General features: G+C 61.8%; 1 protein-coding gene across 1 annotated transcript in view; it reads left to right on the forward strand.

The window, feature by feature from the left end:
• Positions 1-20,154, forward strand: part of sgsm3 (small G protein signaling modulator 3) — a 148,555-nt gene that overhangs the window by 95,429 nt on the left and 32,972 nt on the right. Inside the window, exons 12-13 of the mRNA XM_067974707.1 lie at positions 10,801-10,931; positions 17,236-17,391. Of these exons, the coding sequence (XP_067830808.1) occupies positions 10,801-10,931; positions 17,236-17,391 (287 nt within the window). The remainder of the gene's footprint in view (positions 1-10,800; positions 10,932-17,235; positions 17,392-20,154) is intronic.

A 20,154-nucleotide genomic window follows, 5' to 3' on the forward strand; every position in this document is an offset into this window, starting at 1 on the left:
TCGCCCTGCTTGCTCGCTCACCCTCGCCCTGCTCGCTCGCACACCCTCGCCCTGCTCGCTCTCGCCCTGCTCGCTCGCTCACCCTCGCCCTGCTCGCTCTCGCCCTGCTCGCTCTCGCCCTCGCCCTGCTCGCTCGCTCACCCTCGCCCTGCTCGCTCGCTCACCCTCGCCCTGCTCGCTCTCGCCCTGCTCGCTCGCTCACCCTCGCCCTGCTCGCTCTCGCCCTGCTCGCTCGCTCACCCTCGCCCTGCTCGCTCTCGCCCTCGCCCTGCTCGCTCTCGCCCTGCTCGCTCTCGCCCTCGCCCTGCTCGCTCTCGCCCTGCTCGCTCGCTCACCCTCGCCCTGCTCGCTCTCGCCCTGCTCGCTCGCTCGCTCGCCCTCGCCCTGCTCGCTCTCGCCCTCGCCCTGCTCGCTCTCGCCCTGCTCGCTCGCTCACCCTCGCCCTGCTCGCCCTCGCCCTGCTCGCTCGCTCGCTCGCCCTCGCCCTGCTCGCTCTCGCCCTGCTCGCTCGCTCACCCTCGCCCTGCTCGCTCTCGCCCTGCTCGCTCTCGCCCTCGCCCTGTTCGCTCGCTCGCTCGCCCTCGCCCTGCTCGCTCGCTCACCCTCGCCCTGCTCGCTCTCGCCCTCGCCCCTCTCGCTCTCGCCCTCGCCCCTCTCGCTCTCGCCCTCGCCCCTCTCGCTCTCGCCCTCGCCCTCGCCCTGCTCGCTCGCTCTCACCCTCGCCCTGCTCGCTCTCGCCCTCGCCCCTCTCGCTCTCGCCTTCGCCCTGCTCGCTCTCGCTCTCGCCCTGCTCGCTCTCGCCCTCGCCCTGCTCGCCCTCGCTCTCGCCCTGCTCGCTCGCTCTCGCTCTCGCCCTGCTCGCTCTCGCCCTCGCCCTGCTCGCCCTCGCCCTCGCCCTGCTCGCTCGCTCTCGCCCTCGCCCCTCTCGCCCTCGCCCTCGCCCTGCTCGCTCTCGCCCTCGCCCTGCTCGCTCTCGCCCTCGCCCTGCTCGCCCTCGCTCTCGCCCTGCTCGCTCGCTCTCGCTCTCGCCCTGCTCGCTCTCGCCTTCGCCCTGCTCGCTCTCGCCTTCGCCCTGCTCGCTCGCCCTCGCCCTGCTCGCTCTCGCCCTCGCCCTGCTCGCTCTCGCCCTCGCCCTGCTCGCCCTCGCTCTCGCCCTGCTCGCTCGCTCTCGCTCTCGCCCTGCTCGCTCTCGCCTTCGCCCTGCTCGCTCGCCCTCGCCCTGCTCGCTCTCGCCCTCGCCCTGCTCGCTCTCGCCCTCGCCCTGCTCGCCCTCGCCCTCGCCCTGCTCGCTCGCTCTCGCCCTCGCCCCTCTCGCTCTCGCCCTCGCCCTGCTCGCCCTCGCTCTCGCCCTGCTCGCTCGCTCTCGCTCTCGCCGTGCTCGCTCTCGCCTTCGCCCTGCTCGCTCTCGCCCTCGCCCTGCTCGCTCTCGCTCTCGCCCTGCTCGCTCTCGCTCTCGCCCTGCTCGCTCGCTCTCGCTCTCGCCCTGCTCGCTCTCGCTCTCGCCCTGCTCGCTCTCGCCCTCGCCCTGCTCGCTCTCGCCCTCGCCCTGCTCGCTCGCTCTCGCCCTCGCCCTGCTCGCTCGCTCTCGCCCTCGCCCTGCTCGCCCTCGCCCTCGCCCTGCTCGCTCGCTCTCGCCCTCGCCCTGCTCGCTCTCGCCCTCGCCCTGCTCACTCTCGCCCTCGCCCTGCTCGCTCTCGCTCTCGCCCTGCTCGCTCGCTCTCGCCCTCGCCCTGCTCGCCCTCGCCCTCGCCCTGCTCGCTCGCTCTCGCCCTCGCCCTGCTCGCTCTCGCCCTCGCCCTGCTCGCTCTCGCCCTCGCCCTGCTCGCTCTCGCTCTCGCCCTGCTCGCTCTCGCCCTCGCCCTGCTCGCTCGCCCTCGCCCTCGCCGTGCTCGCTCTCGCCCTCGCCCTGCTCGCTCTCGCTCTCGCTCTCGCTCTCGCCCTGCTCGCTCTCGCTCTCGCTCTCGCTCTCGCCCTCGCCGTGCTCGCTCTCGCCCTCGCCCTGCTCGCTCTCGCCCTCGCCCTGCTCGCTCTCGCTCTCGCCCTGCTCGCTCTCGCCCTCGCCCTGCTCGCTCTCGCCCTCGCCCTGCTCGCTCTCGCCCTCGCCCTGCTCGCCCTCGCCCTCGCCCTGCTCGCTCTCGCCCTCGCCCTGCTCGCTCTCGCCCTCGCCCTGCTCGCTCTCGCTCTCGCCCTCGCCCTGCTCGCTCTCGCCCTCGCCCTGCTCGCTCTCGCTCTCGCCCTGCTCGCTCGCTCTCGCCCTCGCCCTGCTCGCTCTCGCCCTCGCCCTGCTCGCTCTCGCTCTCGCCCTGCTCGCTCGCTCTCGCCCTCGCCCTGCTCGCTCTCGCCCTCGCCCTGCTCACTCTCGCCCTCGCCCTGCTCGCTCTCGCCCTCGCCCTGCTCGCTCGCTCTCGCCCTGCTCGCTCGCTCTCGCCCTCGCCGTGCTCGCTCTCGCCCTCGCCCTCGCCCTGCTCGCTCTCGCTCTCGCCCTGCTCGCTCGCTCTCGCCCTCGCCCTGCTCGCTCGCTCTCGCCCTCGCCCTGCTCGCCCTCGCCCTCGCCCTGCTCGCTCTCGCCCTCGCCCTGCTCGCTCTCGCTCTCGCCCTGCTCGCTCGCTCTCGCCCTCGCCCTGCTCGCTCGCTCTCGCCCTCGCCCTGCTCGCCCTCGCCCTCGCCCTGCTCGCTCTCGCCCTCGCCCTGCTCGCTCGCTCTCGCCCTCGCCCTGCTCGCTCTCGCCCTCGCCCTGCTCGCTCGCTCTCGCCCTCGCCCTGCTCGCCCTCGCCCTCGCCCTGCTCGCTCTCGCCCTCGCCCTGCTCGCTCGCTCTCGCCCTCGCCCTGCTCGCTCTCGCCCTCGCCCTGCTCGCTCGCTCTCGCCCTGCTCGCTCTCGCCCTCGCCCTGCTCGCTCTCGCCCTCGCCCTGCTCGCTCGCCCTCGCCCTGCTCGCCCTCGCCCTCGCCCTGCTCGCTCTCGCCCTCGCCCTGCTCGCTCGCTCTCGCCCTCGCCCTGCTCGCTCTCGCCCTCGCCCTGCTCGCTCGCTCTCGCCCTCGCCCTGCTCGCTCTCGCCCTCGCCCTGCTCGCTCTCGCCCTCGCCCTGCTCGCTCTCGCCCTCGCCCTGCTCGCTCGCTCTCGCCCTGCTCGCTCGCTCTCGCCCTCGCCGTGCTCGCTCTCGCCCTCGCCCTCGCCCTGCTCGCTCTCGCCCTCGCCCTGCTCGCTCGCTCTCGCCCTCGCCCTGCTCGCCCTCGCCCTCGCCCTGCTCGCTCTCGCCCTCGCCCTGCTCGCTCTCGCCCTCGCCCTGCTCGCTCTCGCCCTCGCCCTGCTCGCTCTCGCTCTCGCCCTCGCCGTGCTCGCTCTCGCTCTCGCCCTGCTCGCTCGCTCTCGCCCTCGCCCTGCTCGCTCTCGCTCTCGCCCTGCTCGCCCTCGCCCTCGCCCTGCTCGCTCTCGCCCTCGCCCTGCTCGCTCTCGCTCTCGCCCTCGCCGTGCTCGCTCTCGCTCTCGCCCTGCTCGCTCGCTCTCGCCCTCGCCCTGCTCGCCCTCGCCCTCGCCCTGCTCGCTCTCGCCCTCGCCCTGCTCGCTCTCGCCCTCGCCCTGCTCGCTCTCGCCCTCGCCCTGCTCGCTCTCGCTCTCGCCCTCGCCCTGCTCGCTCTCGCCCTCGCCCTGCTCGCTCTCGCCCTCGCCCTGCTCGCTCGCTCTCGCCCTGCTCGCTCGCTCTCGCCCTGCTCGCTCGCTCTCGCCCTCGCCGTGCTCGCTCTCGCCCTCGCCCTCGCCCTGCTCGCTCTCGCCCTCGCCCTGCTCGCTCTCGCCCTCGCCCTGCTCGCTCGCTCTCGCCCTCGCCCTGCTCGCTCTCGCCCTCGCCCTGCTCGCTCTCGCCCTCGCCCTGCTCGCTCGCTCTCGCCCTCTCGCCCTGCTCGCTCGCTCTCGCCCTCGCCCTGCTCGCTCTCGCCCTCGCCCTGCTCGCTCTCGCCCTCGCCCTGCTCGCTCTCGCCCTCGCCCTGCTCGCTCTCGCCCTCGCCCTGCTCGCTCTCGCCCTCGCCCTGCTCGCTCTCGCCCTCGCCCTGCTCGCTCTCGCCCTCGCCCTGCTCGCTCGCTCTCTCCCTGCTCGCTCGCTCTCGCTCTCGCCCTCGCCCTGCTCGCTCTCGCCCTCGCCCTCGCCCTGCTCGCCCTCGCCCTCGCCCTGCTCGCTCTCGCCCTCGCCCTGCTCGCTCTCGCCCTCGCCCTGCTCGCTCTCGCCCTCGCCCTGCTCGCTCTCGCCCTCGCCCTGCTCGCTCTCGCTCTCGCCCTCGCCCTGCTCGCTCTCGCCCTCGCCCTGCTCGCTCTCGCTCTCGCCCTGCTCGCTCGCTCTCGCCCTCGCCCTGCTCGCACTCGCCCTCGCCCTGCTCGCTCTCGCTCTCGCCCTCGCCCTGCTCGCTCTCGCCCTCGCCCTGCTCGCTCTCGCCCTCGCCCTGCTCGCTCTCGCCCTCGCCCTGCTCGCTCGCTCTCGCCCTGCTCGCTCGCTCTCGCCCTCGCCCTGCTCGCTCTCGCTCTCGCCCTCGCCCTGCTCGCTCTCGCCCTCGCCCTGCTCGCTCTCGCCCTCGCCCTGCTCGCTCGCTCTCGCCCTCGCCCTGCTCGCTCTCGCCCTCGCCCTGCTCGCTCTCGCTCTCGCCCTCGCCCTGCTCGCTCTCGCCCTCGCCCTGCTCGCTCTCGCCCTCGCCCTGCTCGCTCGCTCTCGCCCTCGCCCTGCTCGCTCTCGCCCTCGCCCTGCTCGCACTCGCCCTCGCCCTGCTCGCTCTCGCTCTCGCCCTCGCCCTGCTCGCTCTCGCCCTCGCCCTGCTCGCTCTCGCTCTCGCCCTCGCCCTGCTCGCTCTCGCCCTCGCCCTGCTCGCTCGCTCTCGCCCTCGCCCTGCTCGCTCGCTCTCGCCCTCGCCCTGCTCGCTCGCTCTCGCTCTCGCCCTGCTCGCTCGCTCTCGCTCTCGCCCTGCTCGCTCGCTCTCGCCCTGCTCGCTCGCTCTCGCCCTGCTCGCTCGCTCTCGCCCTGCTCGCTCTCGCCCTGCTCGCTCTCGCCCTCGCCCTGCTCGCTCGCTCTCGCCCTGCTCGCTCGCTCTCGCCCTGCTCGCTCGCTCTCGCCCTGCTCGCTCGCTCTCGCCCTGCTCGCTCGCTCTCGCCCTGCTCGCTCGCTCTCGCTCTCGCCCTGCTCGCTCGCTCTCGCCCTGCTCGCTCGCTCTCGCCCTGCTCGCTCGCTCTCGCCCTGCTCGCTCGCTCTCGCCCTGCTCGCTCGCTCTCGCTCTCGCCCTGCTCGCTCGCTCTCGCTCTCGCCCTGCTCGCTCGCTCTCGCTCTCGCCCTGCTCGCTCGCTCGCTCTCGCTCTCGCCCTGCTCGCTCGCTCGCTCTCGCTCTCGCCCTGCTCGCTCGCTCTCGCTCTCGCCCTGCTCGCTCTCGCTCTCGCCCTGCTCGCTCGCTCTCGCTCTCGCCCTGCTCGCTCTCGCTCTCGCCCTGCTCGCTCGCTCTCGCTCTCGCCCTGCTCGCTCGCTCTCGCTCTGCTCGCTCGCTCGCTCTCGCCCTGCTGCTCGCTCTCGCTCTCGCCCTCGCCCTGCTCGCTCTCTCGCTCTCGCCCTCGCCCTGCTCGCTCTCGCCCTCGCCCTGCTCGCCTCGCCCTGCTCGCTCTCGCCCTCGCCCTGCTCGCTCGCTCTCGCTCTCGCCCTCGCCCTGCTCGCTCTCGCCCTCGCCCTGCTCGCTCGCCTCTCGCTCGCTCTCGCTCTCGCCCTGCTCGCTCGCTCTCGCCTCGCTCTCGCCTCGCCCTGCTCGCTCTCGCTCTCGCCCTGCTCGCCCTCGCCCTGCTCGCTCTCGCCCTCGCCCTCGCCCTGCTCGCTCGCTCTCGCCCTGCTCGCCCTCGCCCTGCTCGCTCGCTCTCGCTCCGCCCTCGCCCTGCTCGCTCTCGCCTGCTCGCCCTCGCCCTGCTCGCTCTCGCCCTCGCCCTGCTCGCTCTCGCCGCCCTGCTCGCTCTCGCCTCTCGCCTGCTCGCCCTCGCCTGCTCGCTCTCGCTCTCGCCCTGCTCGCTCTCTGCCTCGCCCTGCTCGCTCTCGCCCTGCTCGCTCTCGCCTCGCCCTGCTCGCTCTCGCCCTGCTCGCTCTCGCGCCCTGCTCGCTCTCGCCCTCGCCCTGCTCGCTCTCGCCCTGCTCGCTCTCGCCCTCGCCCTGCTCGCTCTCGCCCTCGCCCCTGCTCGCTCTCGCCCTCGCCCTGCTCGCTCTCGCCCTCGCCCTGCTCGCTCTCGCTCTCGCCCTGCTCGCTCCTCGCCCTCGCCCTGCTCGCATGCTCGCTCTCGCCCTCGCCCTGCTCGCTCTCGCCCTGCTCGCTCTCGCTCTCGCCCTGCTCGCTCTCGCCCTCGCCCTGCTCGCTCTCGCCCTGCTCGCCCTCGCCCTGCTCGCTCTCGCCCTCGCCCTGCTCGCTCTCGCCCTGCTCGCTCTCGCTCTCGCCCTGCTCGCTCTCGCCCTCGCCCTGCTCGCTCTCGCCCTGCTCGCTCTCGCCCTGCTCGCTCTCGCCCTGCTCGCTCTCGCTCTCGCCCTGCTCGCTCTCGCCCTCGCCCTGCTCGCTCTCGCCCTGCTCGCCCTCGCCCTGCTCGCTCTCGCCCTCGCCCTGCTCGCTCTCGCCCTGCTCGCTCTCGCTCTCGCCCTGCTCGCTCTCGCCCTCGCCCTGCTCGCTCTCGCCCTGCTCGCTCTCGCCCTGCTCGCTCTCGCCCTGCTCGCTCTCGCCCTCGCCCTGCTCGCCCTCGCCCTGCTCGCCCTCGCCCTGCTCGCCCTCGCCCTGCTCGCCCTCGCCCTGCTCGCCCTCGCCCTGCTCGCCCTCGCCCTGCTCGCCCTCGCCCTCGCCCTGCTCGCCCTCGCCCTGCTCGCCCTCGCCCTGCTCGCCCGCGCCCTGCTCGCCCTCGCCCTGCTCGCTCTCGCCCTCGCCCTGCTCGCTCTCGCCCTCGCCCTGCTCGCTCTCGCCCTCGCCCTGCTCGCTCTCGCCCTCGCCCTGCTCGCTCTCGCCCTGCTCGCTCTCTCTCGCCCTCGCCCTGCTCGCTCTCGCCCTCGCCCTGCTCGCTCTCGCCCTCGCCCGGCTCGCCCTCGCCCTCGCCCTGCTCGCTCGCTCTCGCCCTCGCCCTGCTCGCTCTCGCCCTCGCCCTGCTCGCTCTCGCCCTCGCCCTGCTCGCTCGCTCTCGCTCTCGCCCTGCTCGCTCTCGCCCTGCTCGCTCGCTCTCGCTCTCGCCCTGCTCGCTCGCTCTCGCTCTCGCCCTGCTCGCTCGCTCTCGCTCTCGCCCTGCTCGCTCGCTCTCGCTCTCGCCCTGCTCGCTCGCTCTCGCCCTGCTCGCTCGCTCTCGCCCTGCTCGCTCGCTCTCGCTCTCGCCCTGCTCGCTCGCTCTCGCTCTCGCCCTGCTCGCTCGCTCTCGCTCTCGCCCTGCTCGCTCGCTCGCTCTTGCTCTCGCCCTGCTCGCTCCCTCTCGCTCTCGCCCTGCTCGCTCGCTCTCGCTCTCGCCCTGCTCGCTCGCTCTCGCTCTCGCCCTGCTCGCTCGCTCTCGCTCTCGCCCTGCTCGCTCGCTCTCGCTCTCGCCCTGCTCGCTCGCTCTCGCTCTCGCCCTGCTCGCTCGCTCTCGCTCTCGCCCTGCTCGCTCGCTCTCGCTCTCGCCCTGCTCGCTCGCTCTCGCTCTCGCCCTGCTCGCTCGCACTCGCTCTCGCCCTGCTCGCTCGCTCTCGCTCTCGCCCTGCTCGCTCGCTCTCGCTCTCGCCCTGCTCGCTCGCACTCGCTCTCGCCCTGCTCGCTCTCGCTCTCGCCCTGCTCGCTCTCGCCCTCGCCCTGCTCGCTCGCTCTCGCCCTGCTCGCTCTCGCTCTCGCCCTGCTCGCTCGCTCTCGCTCTCGCCCTGCTCGCTCTCGCCCTCGCCCTGCTCGCTCGCTCTCGCCCTGCTCGCTCTCGCTCTCGCCCTGCTCGCTCTCGCTCTCGCCCTGCTCGCTCGCTCTCGCTCTCGCCCTGCTCGCTCTCGCCCTCGCCCTGCTCGCTCGCCCTCGCCCTGCTCGCTCGCCCTCGCCCTGCTCGCTCTCGCCCTCGCCCTGCTCGCTCTCGCCCTCGCCCTGCTCGCTCGCCCTCGCCCTGCTCGCTCGCTCTCGCCCTCGCCCTGCTCGCTCTCGCTCTCGCCCTGCTCGCTCGCTCTCGCTCTCGCCCTGCTCGCTCTCGCCCTCGCCCTGCTCGCTCGCTCTCGCCCTCGCCCTGCTCGCTCTCGCTCTCGCCCTGCTTGCTCTCGCCCTCGCCCTGCTCGCTCGCTCTCGCTCTCACCCTCGCCCTGCTCGCTCTCGCCCTCGCCCTGCTCGCTCTCGCCCTCGCCCTGCTCGCTCTCGCTCTCGCCCTGCTCGCTCTCGCCCTGCTCGCCCTCGCCCTGCTCGCTCTCGCCCTCGCCCTGCTCGCCCTCGCCCTGCTCGCTCTCGCCCTGCTCGCTCTCGCCCTCGCCCTGCTCGCTCTCGCCCTGCTCGCTCTCGCCCTGCTCGCTCTCGCCCTGCTCGCTCTCGCCCTCGCCCTGCTCGCTCTCGCCCTCGCCCTGCTCGCCCTCGCCCTGCTCGCCCTCGCCCTGCTCGCCCTCGCCCTGCTCGCCCTCGCCCTGCTCGCCCTCGCCCTGCTCGCCCTCGCCCTGCTCGCTCTCGCCCTGCTCGCTCTCGCCCTGCTCGCCCTCGCTCTCGCCCTGCTCGCTCTCGCCCTGCTCGCCCTCGCTCTCGCCCTGCTCGCTCTCGCCCTGCTCGCTCTCGCCCTGCTCGCTCTCGCTCTCGCCCTGCTCGCTCTCGCTCTCGCCCTGCTCGCTCTCGCCCTGCTCGCTCGCTCTCGCTCTCGCCCTCGCCCTGCTCGCTCTCGCCCTGCTCGCTCTCGCCCTGCTCGCTCTCGCCCTGCTCGCTCTCGCCCTGCTCGCTCGCTCTCGCTCTCGCTCTCGCTCTCGCTCTCGCTCTCGCTCTCGCCCTGCTCGCTCTCGCTCTCGCCCTGCTCGCTCTCGCCCTCGCCCTGCTCGCCCTCGCCCTGCTCGCCCTCGCCCTGCTCGCTCTCGCCCTCGCCCTGCTCGCCCTCGCCCTGCTCGCCCTCGCCCTGCTCGCCCTCGCCCTGCTCGCCCTCGCCCTGCTCGCCCTCGCCCTCGCCCTGCTCGCCCTCGCCCTGCTCGCCCTCGCCCTGCTCGCCCTCGCCCTGCTCGCCCTCGCCCTGCTCGCCCTCGCCCTGCTCGCTCTCGCCCTGCTCGCTCTCGCCCTCGCCCTGCTCGCCCTCGCCCTGCTCGCCCTCGCCCTGCTCGCCCTCGCCCTGCTCGCCCTCGCCCTGCTCGCCCTCGCCCTGCTCGCCCTCGCCCTGCTCGCCCTCGCCCTGCTCGCCCGCGCCCTGCTCGCCCGCGCCCTGCTCGCCCGCGCCCTGCTCGCTCTCGCCCTCGCCCTGCTCGCTCTCGCCCTCGCCCTGCTCGCCCTCGCCCTGCTCGCCCTCGCTCGCTCTCGCCCTCGCCCGGCTCGCTCTCGCCCTCGCCCTGCTCGCTCTCGCTCTCGCTCTCGCCCTCGCCCTCGCCCTGCTCGCTCTCGCCCTCGCCCTGCTCGCTCTCGCCCTCGCCCTGCTCGCTCTCGCCCTCGCCCTGCTCGCTCTCGCCCTCGCCCTGCTCGCTCTCGCCCTCGCCCTGCTCGCTCTCGCCCTCGCCCTGCTCGCTCTCGCCCTCGCCCTGCTCGCTCTCGCCCTCGCCCTGCTCGCTCTCGCCCTCGCCCTGCTCGCTCTCGCCCTCGCCCTGCTCGCCCTCGCCCTGCTCGCCCTCGCCCTGCTCGCCCTCGCCCTGCTCGCCCTCGCCCTGCTCGCTCTCGCCCTCGCCCTGCTCGCTCGCCCTCGCCCTGCTCGCCCTCGCCCTGCTCGCCCTCGCCCTGCTCGCTCTCGCCCTCGCCCTGCTCGCTCTCGCCCTCGCCCTGCTCGCTCTCGCCCTCGCCCTGCTCGCCCTCGCCCTCACCCTGCTCGCTCGCCCTCGCCCTGCTCGCCCTCGCCCTGCTCGCCCTCGCCCTGCTCGCCCTCGCCCTGCTCGCCCTCGCCCTGCTCGCCCTCGCCCTGCTCGCCCTCGCCCTGCTCGCCCTCGCCCTGCTCGCCCTCGCCCTGCTCGCTCTCGCCCTCGCCCTGCTCGCTCGCCCTCGCCCTGCTCGCCCTCGCCCTCGCCCTGCTCGCTCTCGCCCTCGCCCTGCTTGCTCTCGCCCTCGCCCTGCTCGCTCTCGCTCTCGCCCTCGCCCTGCTCGCTCTCGCCCTCGCCCTGCTCGCCCTCGCCCTCGCCCTGCTCGCTCTCGCCCTCGCCCTGCTCGCCCTCGCCCTCGCCCTCGCCCTGCTCGCTCTCGCTCTCGCCCTCGCCCTGCTCGCCCTGCTCGCTCTCGCTCTCGCCCTGCTCGCTCTCGCTCTCGCTCTCGCCCTCGCCCTGCTCGCTCTCGCTCTCGCCCTGCTCGCCCTCGCCCTCGCCCTGCTCGCTCTCGCCCTCGCCCTGCTCGCTCTCGCTCTCGCCCTCGCCCTGCTCGCTCTCGCCCTCGCCCTGCTCGCTCTCGCCCTCGCCCTGCTCGCTCTCGCCCTGCTCGCTCGCTCTCGCCCTGCTCGCTCGCTCTCGCCCTGCTCGCTCGCTCTCGCCCTCGCCCTGCTCGCCCTCGCCCTGCTCGCCCTCGCCCTGCTCGCCCTCGCCCTGCTCGCCCTCGCCCTGCTCGCCCTCGCCCTGCTCGCCCTCGCCCTGCTCGCCCTCGCCCTGCTCGCCCTCGCCCTGCTCGCCCTCGCCCTCGCCCTGCTCGCTCGCGCTCTCTCGCTCACACTCATTCTCTTTCTCACTCTCATTGACAGGTGACAATGAAGATGCCGAGGCACTGAAGGCAAAAAACATTAAACAGACGGAGGTGGTTGCAGATTTACGAGAGGCCATTCTGCAAGTAGCTCGACACTTTCAGTGCCTGGACCCCAAAAATTGCAGCATTGTGAGTAAACGGCAAAGGAGGAAGAGCCTCGTGATACAGAGCCACATCCCAGCTCTACCTCCATTAGAGCCCCTGCCACAGCGGTCAGGATACATCCCAAGGTGTATATTGATACACACACAAAGCAGGGCCGGAGCGCAGAACTTTTCCCACCCTGTGGGGGGGGTACAGCAGCCACCCAGGGGCTGCTGTATCTTTGCAGCAAGTTGTGCGACTTCCCAAAGTTGAACCGGTTTGGAGTCTCATCTCCACATCACTGGAGAGACCTAACTGGGAGGTTGCCCGTGCCCATTGACCCCATGGATTGGCCTGGCAGGGGGAGGGGGAGGGCCTGCCCATTGACCCCATGGATTGGCCTGGCAGGAGGAGGGGGAGCCCCTGCCCTTTGACCCTGTGGAGTGGCCTGGCAGGGTGTGGAGGGAGAGGCGTAGCCTCTGCCCTTTGACCCTGTGGAGTGGCCTGGCAGGGTGTGGAGGGAGAGGCGTAGCCTCTGCCCTTTGACCCTGTGGAGTGGCCTGGCGGGGGGGGGGTAGAATCCCTACTCCAGGGTCCCCGTGGCCATAGTAGAATTAGCAGCTTTTAAAATAAAGTCAAAGACATTCCTTGTAAGAATTTCTTCTCTTAATCAGGGGCCTTATTTGGAACAAAGAATTATCTCTCCAAGTTCTGTGGGGAAGTTAAGGATGTGGGTTTATCCCCTTTGGATATGAGGGGAGTGTGGAAATAACTGATCGACAAATTTAATAGCGATTTTGAGTTTTTTGAAGAAGTGACTGATTTGATAAAGACGTCCCACGGCAGGCTCATTTTAAAAAGAATTCATGGTATCAGGGGAAATGTAGCAGCATGGATAAATAACCGGACGGGGATTATTTCAACAGTTTGTAACTTGAGAAATGTGTTCTAAAGTGTCACGACACGGAGTTGGGATAAATGGGTGATATTCCGATTGGAAGAGTGTTCGACGTGTGCACCCTGGGGGTCTGTCCCTCGAGGATTTGGACTTGTGCCCAAGGAGCAGGATCTTGGAATTTGCTAATGGATGTATTTTAATGCAGATAAGTATGAGGTGATGCATTTTGGGAAAAAAATGAAGACTGGAACTATCGTGTTTAGTGATTTTTAAAGCTAATGAACTTGCACAGATTTAAAAAGGCCGCAGGCTGCAGGCGTTTGCAGAATGGGCATTAAAGCCAGACATTGATAGTGTTATCTAGGACAATTGGGAGCAATAGAGGAGTTGTTATCTTATCCCAGGGGCTCCCAGAAAACATTCACACAGTAGGGGGATGGAACGTCCCTTTCTGCACGAAGCTGGTGTTCTGTAGGAGGGGGCACGGTGGCAGGATTAGCAGCTGCTTTGGCCAAACCCTGGACAAGGGAGAAGGGTCACGAACTAAGCTGCAACTTCTGCGGTGATGGGAAGGAAATGAAAAAAGATCCACGTGCTGGCGGTCAGGTTTGTTAAAGGGAATGCTGTGAGGGCCTTCACTGAGGTAAATGGGTTAGAAATGCTGAGAATAGTTAGAAGACCCTTTACGTAAAGTAACGTGACCCACAGATATAGAGATGTGTGGCATGTTCTTTATTTTGTATCATTATGCAAAGATAAGTTGAACTAAGTGAATCTGATCATAAATGTTGTTCTGTTTATTCACTGTACTATGACATTAATCTGTTTAATGATTCATATCAAGACGAGGCTCACCTTGCCTCCATTTAATTGGCCTCATTGAAGAAAGCTACAAATATCAGGTTCAGGTCTCAGGGTCAATATGGTTACACCCTGAGTTATGCTCTTGCACAGTAGATATAGAGCATAAGAAATAGCAGCAGGAGTAGGCCCCTCGAGCCTGCTCCGCCATTCAATCAGACCGTGGCTGATCTTCGACCTCAACTCCACTTTCCTGCCTGATCCCCATATCCCTTGATTCCCTTGGAATCCAAAAATCTATCGATCTTATTCTTGAATAAACTCAACGACAGAACATCCACAGCCCTCTGGGGTAGAGAATTCCAAATATTCACCACCCTCTGAGTGAAGAAATTTCTCCTCATCTCTGTTCTAAATGGCCGACCCCTTATCCTGAGACTATGCCCCCTAGTTCTAGACTCTCCAGCCAGGGGAAACAGCCTCTCAGCATCGACCCTGTCAAGACCTCTCAGAATTTTATATGTTTTCATGAAACCACCTCTCATTCTTCTAAACTTCAGAGAGTATAGGCCCATTCTTCTCAATCTGTCCTCATAGGACAACCCTCTCATCCCAGGAATCAATCTAGTGAATCTTTGATGCACCCCCTTTAGGGCAAGAGACCAAAACTGCACACAGTGCTCCAGGTGAGGTCTCACCAAAGTCCTGTACAATTGTAGCAAGAATTTCTTACTCTTGTACTGCAACCCCCTTGCAATAAAGGCCAACATATCATTTGCCTTCCTAATTGCTTGCTGTACCTGCATGCTAACTTTCGGTGTTTCTTCTGCAAGGACACCCAAATCCCTCTGAACACCAACATTTAATAGTTTCTCACCACTTGAAAAAAATTCTATTTTTCTGTTCTTCCTACCAAAGTGAATAACCTCACATTCCCCCAAATTATACTCCATCTGCCACCTTCTTGCCCACTCACTTAACCTGTCTATATCCCTTTGCAGACTCTTTGTGTCCTCCTCACAGCTTACTTTCCCACCTAGCTTTGTATCGTCAGCAAACTTGGATACATTACACTCGGTCCCTTCATCTAAGACATTAAAATAGATTGTAAATAGCTGGGGCCCAAGCACTGATCCTTGCGGTACCCCACTAGTTACAGACTGCCAGCCTGAAAATGAGCCGTTTATCCCTACTCTCTGTTTTCTGTCCGTTAACCAATCCTCTATCCATGCTAATATGTTACTCCCAATCCCATGAGCCATACAGGGCAGTGTGACTCAACCCTTATAAAAAGTTAGATGGTCAGGCCGTTTCTGAGAACGACTGACACCACTGACCCCGAGAAGGTGTCTGGATTTGTAACGGAGGATATATGAACGATATATACAAGATAGTGAAGATTGTGGCGGTGGGGTCCAAATGCAAGATTTCTTGAAATGCAAGTACAGATGGATATAAAGCCTTTAAAAGGTCAATAGCTATTTGGGTTTTATAAAGGGAGCATAAATTACAAAAGCAAAGAGATAATGATAAATGGTTAGACAAGGCAGTGGTTAGACTATCATTAGAGTACTGTATGCAGTTTTGGGAACCCCATTATGGAAAGGACAATCAAATTATAAAGAGCATGGATTCACCAGGATAACAGCAGAAAGTCTAATTACGAGGAGGGAGGAGATACTGAAAGAGGAAATTCTATCGAGGTTTTTTACAATTGTGAAAGGTTTTGCTAATGTGAATGGGGAATTTCCTCTGGTTATAGAGTCAGCCGCTACAGGCCATCAATTTAAAACTGTCACTTGAAGAGAGGTTAAGAGTTTTTTTTAACGCAGCGGACTGTTGGAAACAAAGAACGCTTTGGCACAGGGAGTGGTTGGTGCGGAGACCGTTATCTTTCAAGGGAAAAGTAGCTAAGCATTTGAAGCAGAGGAAGATGCAGAGCTAATGGAAGGTTAATTTTGGTTGCTCTGGCAATGAGCTAGCTCAGACTAGGTGGGCTGAATGGCCTCCTTCTGTGGTTCTTTGAAAGGGAAATGGTGAAATGGGAACTGATCCAGATCATTATTCATTGCGATGAAGGTTCAAAAAGCAGGGACTGGAGTTACCAATAAAAAATCAGGAGTACGAAGGGAAATCAAGGGAAACTTTTTCACCCAAAGTGTAATAAAAGTGTGGAATAAATTAGCAGAGAGTATAAATGGGGTGAAGAGACAATAAGATGTGTTTCTGGAGAGAGGAGAGATTGAAGGATCTGAGGACAATGTAGGTAGATGTGGTTAAATGAGCTGGGTTGGGGGGGTGGTGAAATATGTGGGGTTAAAGAATATATTGGGTAGGTGGGGTTAAGGGAGATAATATCATAGTATAGTACAGCACAAAAGGAGGCCATTCAGCCCATCAAGCCTGTGCCGGCTCTTTGCAACCGCTATCAAATTAGTCCCACTCCCCTGCTCTTTCCCCAGAGCCCTGTAAATTTTTTCCCTTCAAGTATTTATCCAATCTCCTTTTGAAAGTTATTATTGAATCTGCTTCCACCGCCCTTTCAGGCAGCGCATTCCAGATCATAACAACTCGCTGCGTAAAAAAATGTTTCCTCATGTCGCCTCTGGTTCTTTTGCCCATCACCTTAAATCTGTGTCCTCTGGTTACCGACCCTTCTGCCACTGGAAACAGTTTCTCCTTATTTACTCATCAAAACCCTTCATGATTTTGAACACCTCTATCAAACCTCCCCTTGACCTTCTCTGTTCCAAGGAGAACAACCCCAGCTTCTCCAGTCTCTCCACATAACTGAAGTCCCTCATCCCTGGCACCATTCTGGTAAATCTCTTCTGCACCCTCTCTAAGGCCTTGACATCTTTCCTAAAGTGCGGTGCCCAGAATTGAACACAATACTCCAGTTGCAGCCTAACCAGTGTTTTATAAAGGTTTAGCATAACTTCCTTGCTTTTGTACTTTATGCCTCTATTAATAAAACCCAGGATCCCATATGCTTTTATAACAGCCGTCTCAACTTTTCCTGCCACCTTCAAAGATTTGTGTATATATACCCCCAGGTCTCTCTGTTCCTGCACCCCCTTTAAAATTGTACCATTTAGTTTATTTTGCCTCTCCTCATTCTTCCGACCAAAATGTATCCCTCCACACTTTTCTGCGTTAAATTTCATCTGCCATGTTTCTGCCCATTTCACCAATCTGTCTATGTCCTCCTGAAGCCTATTACTATCCTCCTCACTGTTTACTACATTTATATGTATATAAATTTGGATTCCCTTTTATGTTAGCCGCTAATCTATTCTCATACTCTCTCTTTGCCCCTCTTATTTCCTTGGTTGATGGGTACATTTACTACAGGAGTTCCTCAGGGCAGTGTCCTAGGCCCATCCATCTTCAGCTGCTTCATCAATGACCTTCCCTCCATCATAAGGTCAGAAATGGGGATGTTCGCTGATGACTGCACAGTGTTCAGTTCCATTCGCAACCCCTCAAATAATGAAGCAGTCCGAGCCCGCATGCAGCAAGACCTGGACAACATCCAGGCTTGGGCTCATAAGTGGCAAGTAACATTCGCGCCAGATAAGTGCCAGGCAATGACCATCTCCAACAAGAGAGAGTCTAACCACCTCCCCATGACATTCAACGGCATTACCATCGCCGAATCCCCCACCATCAACATCCTGGGGGCCACCATTGACCAGAAACTTAACTGGACCAGCCATATAAATACTGTGGCTACAAGAGCAGGTCAGAGGCTGGGTATTCTGCGACGAGTTACTCACCTCCTGACTCCCCAAAGCCTTTCCACCATCTACAAGGCACAAGTCAGGAGTGTGATGGAATACTCTCCACTTGCCTGGATGAGTGCAGCTCCAACAACACTCAAGAAGCTCGACACCATCCAAGATAAAGCAGCCCGCTTGATTGGCACCCCATCCACCACCCTCAACATTCACTCCCTTCACCACCGGCGCACTGTGGCTGCAGTGTGCACTATCCACAGGATGCACTGCAGCAACTCGCCAAGGCTTCTTCGACAGCACCTCCCAAACCCGCGACCTCTACCACCTAGAAGGACAAGGGCAGCAGGCGCATGGGAACAACACCACCTGCACGTTCCCCTCCAAGTCACACACCATCCCGACTTGGAAATATATCGCCGTTCCTTCATTGTCGCTGGGTCAAAATCCTGGAACTCCCTTCCTAACAGCACTGTGGGAGAACCTTCACCACACGGACTGCAGCGGTTCAAGAAGGCGGCTCACCACCACCTTCTCGAGGGCAATTAGGGATGGGCAATAAATGCCGGCCTCGCCAGCGACCCCCACATCCCATGAACGAGTAAAAAAAAAAGTTGATTGCTGGAAAAGGTACAGAGTTTTTTGTGCCCGATGGCCCTTTTCTTCTTAAACATTCTTATTTTGTTTAATAGCCTCTAGATTGTGAAATATTTAAAAGTTATTCCATATTTTGCAGTAAAATTCTGGTTGACGGTGACCTTTACCTTAAGCTGTGCGAGGTTCAGATTGCGCCCACCACTTCCTCATATCCCTAAATCCCTTCGGTCTCCAGCGACTCACCTCTCACCTTGCCTGACCTGCTGTGTTTGAGGTGTGTACTAAGCAAGAGAGTGAACCATCTCTCCCTTAACAGGAGCTGACCCCAGACTACTCCATGGAGAGCCACCAGAAGGACCATGAGAACTATGTTGCTGTGTCCCGTAATCGGAGGCGCAGAGCCAAGGCGCTGTTAGATTTCGAACGTCACGATGACGATGAGCTAGGATTCCGTAAGAATGACATCATCACGGTAGGTGTGAGGTACTGCTGGGTGGGACAGGTAATGTACCCCGAAAACATCCACAGGGGGAGAATTTCCATCCTCACAGCCTGGGCAGTATCCGGGCAGAGCAGGACCACCCCCGCTCTTCATACAAACCATCCAACTGTCAACATTGTGTAGAAAGGTGGAAGGAGGAGGCTCATGTGGAGCATAAACACTGGCATAGACCAGTTGGATCGAATGGCCTGTTTCTGTGCCGTAAATTCTACGTAATTTTCAATTGAGTCAAAATTAGGTGAGTTCTAGAAAGAGTGGGAGATCCACTCCCTCGGATTACTACCCAAAGGTGAGAATGAAAATCTACTCCATAGTGTGCAGAGCCCCTCACAATGGGTACAGTACCCAGAGACCATACACTGTGCAGAGCCCCTCACAATGGGTACAGTACCCAGAGACCATACACTGTGCAGAGCCCCTCACAATGGGTACAGTACCCAGAGACCATACACTGTGCAGAGCCCCTCACAATGGGTACAGTACCCAGAGACCATACACTGTGCAGAGCCCCTCACAATGGGTACAGTACCCAGAGACCATACACTGTGCAGAGCCCCTCACAATGGGTACAGTACCCAGAGACCATACACTGTGCAGAGCCCCTCACAATGGGTACAGTACCCAGAGACCATACACTGTGCAGAGCCCCTCACAATGGGTACAGTACCCAGAGACCACACACTGTGCAGAGCCCCTCACAATCTGTACTGTACCCAGAGACCATACACTGTGCAGAGCCCCTCACAATGGGTACTGTACCCAGAGACGATACACTGTGCACCAAGCACATCTGTAAAGAAAAGACTTGCATTTATACTGACCGTTTATATCTTCAGGATACCCTATAGCACTTTACAGCCATTGAAATAGTTTTGAAGGGTAGTCACTGTTGTGATGTATGTAAATTTGGCAGCCAATGTGCGGACCGCAAGGCCCCACTAATAGCAATTAGATAAATGACCAGTTTAGTTGTTATTGGTGATGTTGGTTGAGGGATAAATATTGGCCAGGATGTCGGGAGGAACTCCCCTGCTGTTTTTGGAATAGTGCCGTGCGATCTTTTACATCCACCTGAGGGGGCAGACGGGGCCTTAGTTCAATGTCTCATCCGAAAGATGACACCTCCGACATGGAGCACTCCCTCAGCCGAGATTATGTGCTCAATTCTCTAGAGTGGAGTTTAAGCCCATGATCTTCTGACTCCGAAGCAATTGTGCTCCCGCTGACCAAGGCTGACACCCGAGACCAGCACTGGCCTCGCCAGTGACGCCCACATCCCATGAACGAATAAAAAAAAGAAGCACCGTTTGAACCGAGCTCCTTGTGTTGAATCTTGTGTGCAAAGCTGCTCCTGATAAGGGATCTGTCTTGGGGCCTCAATTATTCACAATATTTATTAACGACTTAGATGAAGGCATAGAAAGTCTCATATCTAAGTTTGCCGATGACACAAAGATTGGTGGCATTGTAAGCAGTGGAGATGAAAACATAAAATTACAAAGCGATATTGACAGATTAGGTGAATGGGCAAAACTGTGGCAAATGGAATTCAATGTAGACAAATGTGAGGTCATCCACTTTGGATCAAAAAAGGATAGAACAGGGTACTTTCTAAATGGTAAAAAAAAGTTAAGAACAGTGGATGTCCAAAGGGACTTAGGGGTTCAGGTACATAGATCATTGAAGTGTCATGAACAGGTGCAGAAAATAATCAATAAGGCAAATGGAATGTTGGCCTTTATATCTAGAGGACTAGAGTACAAGGGGGCAGAAGTTATGCTGCAGCTATACAAAACCCTGGTTAGACCGCACCTGGAGTACTGTGAGCAGTTCTGGGCACCGCACCTTCGGAAGGACATATTGGCCTTGGAGGGAGTGCAGCGTAGGTTTACTAGAATGATACCTGGACTTCAAGGGTTAAGTTACGAGGAGAGATTACACAAATTGGGGTTGTATTCTCTAGAGTTTCGAAGGTTAAGGGGTGATCTGATCGAAGTTTATAAGATATCAAGGGGAACAGATAGGGTGGATAGAGAGAAACTATTTCCACTGGTTGGGGATTTTAGGAGTAGGGGGCACAGTCTAAAAATTAGAGCCAGACCTTTCAGGAGTGAGATTAGAAAACATTTCTACACACAAAGGGTTGTCGAAGTTTGGAACTCTCTTCCGCAAACGGCAATTGATACTAGCTCAATTGCTAAATTTAAATGTGAGATGGATAGCTTTTTGGCAACCAAAGGTATTAAGGGATATGGGCCAAAGGCAGGTATATGGAGTTAGATCACAGATCAGCCATGATCTTATCAAATGGCGGAGCAGGCACGAGGGGCTGAATGGCCTACTCCTGTTCCTATGTTCCTATGTGCTCGGTTCCAGCTCTATAAATATGAATGTCTGAAAACCATGTGGGGAAATGTTGGGCTTGGGTTTGTCGGCCATGTGGCCTGGCATCACTTACTGTCTCACATTGGGAATGGCGACTTGAGTGAGCCACATAAAAGATTACAGCACAAGATAAGAGCTGGGGGTAATATACTGGCATGGATAGAGGATTGGCTAACTAACAGAAAACAAAGAGTCGGGATAAAAGGGCCATTTTCAAAATGGCAATCTGTAACTAGTGGGGTGCCGCAGGGATCAGTGCTGGGGCCTCAACTATTTCCAATATATATCAATGACTTGGATGAAGGAACAGAGTGTCTTGTGGCCAAATTTGCTGAGGATACAAAGATA

Source organism: Heptranchias perlo, chromosome 40 (assembly GCF_035084215.1).
Source record: "Heptranchias perlo isolate sHepPer1 chromosome 40, sHepPer1.hap1, whole genome shotgun sequence".
NCBI classification, from domain to species: Eukaryota; Metazoa; Chordata; class Chondrichthyes; order Hexanchiformes; family Hexanchidae; genus Heptranchias; species Heptranchias perlo.